At 41.7% G+C, this 5007-nt stretch overlaps 1 protein-coding gene across 1 annotated transcript in view; it reads right to left on the minus strand.

The window, feature by feature from the left end:
- Positions 1-4601: 4601 nt before the first annotated feature.
- The window catches only part of LOC111242478, a 2840-nt gene continuing 2434 nt past the window's right edge, over positions 4602-5007 (minus strand). The window contains exon 3 of the mRNA XM_022785895.1: positions 4602-4676. Within this exon, the coding sequence (XP_022641616.1) occupies positions 4602-4676 (75 nt within the window). The remainder of the gene's footprint in view (positions 4677-5007) is intronic.

The raw sequence follows: 5007 nt of genomic DNA on the forward strand, positions 1-5007 counted from the left end.
CGTTATGTATAGTAAAAACTGATATTACCGACAGTCAAAATATGTCGATAATACATAAAATATGTCGGTAAATTAAAATCATCGACAGCTTACAGCAGTCAAAAAGTCATCGGTAAAAGTGTTTTCGATAAATCCCTCGGCAATTACCGACGACCAAAATCCATTGGTAAATTTCTTGGTAATTATCGACATATAGGTAAATATCGCGATCTGGTTCATCTTCTTCCTCGCTCTGGTTCTACTCTTTCTTTTATTTTTATCCATCTAGCAAAGAATTCAATTAAAAAATAAATAACGCTCATTCCAAACAATGCAGGGTGTGCAGTGGTGGTGATAGACATTAGCTTTGGTTGAACTTCGAGCGAACAATGGCGGAGTTGCACGGTGGAGACAGTGTTTGGTTGCAAAGTTTCGTGAAAGGGGAAGAATAGAGGCATTGGCCCTTTTCTGTGCGTGCTAGAGAAGAAAAAGTTGGAGTGGAAGACTTCAAATATGGAAATGGAGATGGAGACGAAGATAGTGATCTGACTAAATGAAGATAGAGGCAATTTGGGCTTACAACTACGATGGTGAGATGGGGAAGGAGGAAAAAACAAGATTGCCTAGTGCAAATATGAGCAAAACATGCGAGTGAGAGAAAGAAATAACCTTTATGTGTCACGAACAGAAAGGAAAAATGGGCAGGAAAATTCCCACTCATTATACCGACGGATTTCTTCATCGGTATGCATTACCGAAGGACGTATCCGTTGAACAATTCCGTCAATAAGTAAGAATGGGTGAAAAAATTCGGATCATTTTATCGATGGAAAAATTTGTCCGTAATGCATATGTCACTTGCCGACAAAAAAATTTGTCGATAAAAAAAATCAAATCCGTTAGTAAAATACGTCAGTAATGCAAGTTTACCGATAAATATATATTTGTCGGTAAAAATTCGTTGGTGATTTTAAGGATATTTGTAATGTATAGGACTTGGCGTGAGGGACTATATTGAAGATTCCAAATCAACTTGAGATAAGGAATATTTAAATAAGTACAAACCTTACCTAACAAGTCAGATTTGTGGATTGATATAAGTGTAAAATCTACCTCTTAACAGAGAAAATTTGAAATAAAGACTATAAATGTGTGTGTAGAATATGACTATGATATGATAGATCAAGATTTTTCTTCTTCATTAATTGTGCATAACTATGTGACTATGTAATGACCAAGATTTTCATTACAAAATTTATGTTAATTGTGGTTGTTTTAATTTGCACTTATTTAAAACTATAATTTTTTACATTATAATACAATACTCTTTGAATTGCCATATTTTACATGCAACTTATGGAGATTTTACCTGCCATTTTTTAAACTTTCATATTTTAAAAATTTGTGTTGACTAACACAAATGGACTTGAATTGATAAAACATTGACTTATTTTAGTGAAGTTATTAAGAGGGGATTTTGTAGTTCATTTCCCCTCGCTCTCTAAAGCTTTTTTTTAGCTCTAATATTCTGCCCCCTCCGAAGCAGGATTGTTACACTATTGAAGCGGATGTTAGTCGTGGTCGTGGGAGGTGATTGAAGCGGTGTGTTCATTGGCCTAAACAACTCGAACCAAGACAACACAACTCATTCAAAACTAACCCAACTTAATCAAACCTCACACAACACGACAAGCTAACCTAGTTTGGCCAAAAGACAACATAGCCCTACCAAAAAGAACTTAGCCTTGTAAAACCAACTTAACTTTGGAAAAAACTCAGCCTGTGTCGCAAAACTACACAACTTAGTTTTTCACTCCCAATATCATGATTTAACAACTTAAACAACTCGACTACAGGATAAACACCTCGGATTCAACCTAAAACAACACAGTTCATACTCAACTTCATTTAACTTAAGAAAAACTTGGTACCAACCGTATACATCTCGATGAAATCCATGAATAGCATAATTAAAACTTAAACAACATGAATCAAAACTTAAACAACACGGTTCCAAATAAATCAACTCAGTTTCTAACTAAATCGACACACTTCTAATCACATTATTTTCAGTCACAATTTACACTTTTATTAGAAAATGTTTAAATTCAAATTTCACATATTTTAATTTCTTTTTTCATCTTTTTCTACATTTTTATAAAAGAAATTCCAACCCGATTCTCAAATCATTATTTAATTTTATATATATATATATATATATATATATATATATATAATACTTTAAAAAAAATTACTACAAAATTCTTCATTGTTCAAATTTATTTTATATACACAATTCATATAATACCGTCCGACTCGTCAGGCATCTGCCGGTTTGAGCGCCTGGCCATCGTCTTGTCGTTTCATCAATTGTTTAATCTCGTCTCGCCAATCAGGTGTTGTCGTTCTGTCCATAACCAGACATTCCACCGAAGGCTCGATTAAGACCTGTCGAATGATTGTTGTCAGGCGTCCTTTCTCCTTACCATCGTGGAGTTTTGAGAGCATATCTGCCCGGACGTTCTCCTCCCGAGGGATATGTTTGAGAATACACCGGTGGAAGTCTTTGACTAGGGTTCCGACTCTGTGTAAGTATCGGAGTAATTGGTCATCCCTCACTTGAAATTTCCCATTCATTTGCCCGACCACGAGCTGAGAATCCGTTCGACAGATTAAGGATCTCGCTCCCATGTCTTTTGCCAATTGTAGGCCCGCGATCAGGGCCTAGTATTCCTCCTGGTTGTTCGAAGCCTTGAATTTGAAGATAAGGGATTGTTCCAGAAGAAAACTGCCAGGTCCTTCCAAGACGATCCCCGCTCCCGCCCCCGTTTGGCCGACCGCGCCATCAATGTACAAGTTCTAATCTTCTGTGGGTGGGATAGGAGGTAATTCCGCTGCAAAATCTGCTAGGTGTTGGCCTTTAACGGAGCCTCGGGGCTCAAAACGGAGCCCGAATTCGGAAAGTTCGACTGCCCAGCTCACCATGCGTCTCGTCAGATCAGGTTTTCTTAGGATCTTCGAAATCGGGTAGTCTGTGCGGACGACCACTTGGTGGCTTTGGAAATACGGTCGACGTCTTCTGGCGGCGTTCAAGAGTGACAGCCCTACCTTTTCTACCTGCTGATAGCGTGTCTCCGCGGGCTGCAATGCTCTGCCCACAAAATAAATAAGTCGTGGTTGGGGCGAATCTTGTACCAGTGCGGCGCTGATAGCCTCAGGCGAGACTCCCAGGTATATCTGCAAATCAAAATTTGGGACCGGCCGATTCATAATAGGGGGTTAGTGAGTATAGTTTTTACCTCAGTAAATGCGCGTTCGCAGTCGACGTCCCACAGCCCGGTCTTTGTCTCCTTCTTCATCCGTTTCACAATTGGACGAATGCGCTCCGCTAGCTTGGGGATGAAACGAGCAAGGGAAGTCAGCTTCCCCACCAGCCGCTGAATCTCCTTTAAAGAGTTCGGGCTCTTCATGTTGAGGATAGTTGTGCACTTATCTGGATTTGCCTCGAGGCCTCAGGCGGTAAGCATGAAGCCTAAGAACTTCCCTTTCGCCGGATTAAGCCTCATATTATACCTCCTCACCTGTCTGAAGACTTCCTCTAGGTCCTTCACATGATCATTCGGGGTGGCCAAGTGGACAACCATGTCGTCTACGTATACATTCATGCTTTGGCCGACTTGGTCGACGAAAATCTTGTCCATCAAACGCTGATATGTGGCCCCCGCGTTCTTAAGGTCGAACGACATCACATCATAGCAGAAATTACCTTTATCCGTCATGAACGTCGTTTTTTCCCGGTTGGGCTTGTGCATGGGAATCTGGTTATAACCTGAGTAGGCGTCGAGGAAACTCAACATCCTGTGCCCGAACGCTCCATCGACTAAACCGTCTATGTTGGGCAACGGGTGTGAATCTTTCGGGCACACTTTGTTAAGGTCGGTGTAGTCTATGCACATTCGTCACTTGTCACTACTCTTTTTTACCATGACCACGTTCGCTAGCCACGTGGTATAAGCTATCTCACGAATAAAACCTGCGTCCTTGAGCTTTCTCACTTCCTCCTTGACGACGGTTGTCTTTTCCGCTCCCAACCGACGTTTCTTTTGGGCTACAGGCTTAGGTTCCTTATATAAAGCAAGCCGATGTGTTATGACGGACGGGTGGATGCCAGGCATGTCCGATGTCGTCCAAGCACACAGGTCTCGATTTTTCCATAAAGTCGCTTTTAGCTTCTCTTCCGCATCCGGGTCGAGGCCGCTAGCCATCATGGTATTCTGACCGTCATTCGTCCCTACCTTGACCGGTCGTAACTCCCTGTGTGTCTCAATGCGATCGTCAGTGTTCGTACGAGGATCCAAATCAGCCATTGCCACCTCAAATCTAGCCATTTTGGCCCGGCAGGTGCGTGGATACATCTTTAAACCGGCCACATAACACTCCCTGGCTGTTTTCTGGTCTGCCCTAACTGTGACCACCCGCCTCTGCTCGGTTGGATACTTCATAGTCAGATGGGGAGTTGATACAATAGCGCTAAACGTGTTCAAGCAAGGTCGGCCAAGCAGAACATTATATGATGTATTTGCGTCTACCAGCAAGTATTGAATTTTCTTCTTCTCCCCTTCTCAGCCGGTGCCCAACCGTGTACGCAAGTCGACATACCCACGCGTGTCCACTCGCTCACCAACGAATCCCACTATCTGCTTTTGGAATGGCACAATTAGGTCATCCGACAAGTCCATCTGTTGGAACGTCTTCCAATAGAGGATATTGGCGGAGCTTCCCTGGTCTATCAAGACTTTGCCCACTTCGTACCGGGCGATCTCAGTCGTGATTACTGATGAGACTTTGGCAAGTGTACCAAATCGTTCAAGTAATAAAACTGGTAAGACCAGGTATCGTTTTCCCAAGAGACTTGTGCAACACATGACAATTATTCCTTTTATAACTCAATTAGACATCAAAGTGCACAAAAACACAAGAAACTCTTTTTGGTATTTTTATCAAACAGTTGGTGTGCAAGGAATTTAA

This window comes from Vigna radiata, chromosome 9, assembly GCF_000741045.1.
Source record: "Vigna radiata var. radiata cultivar VC1973A chromosome 9, Vradiata_ver6, whole genome shotgun sequence".
Lineage (NCBI taxonomy): Eukaryota > Viridiplantae > Streptophyta > Magnoliopsida > Fabales > Fabaceae > Vigna > Vigna radiata.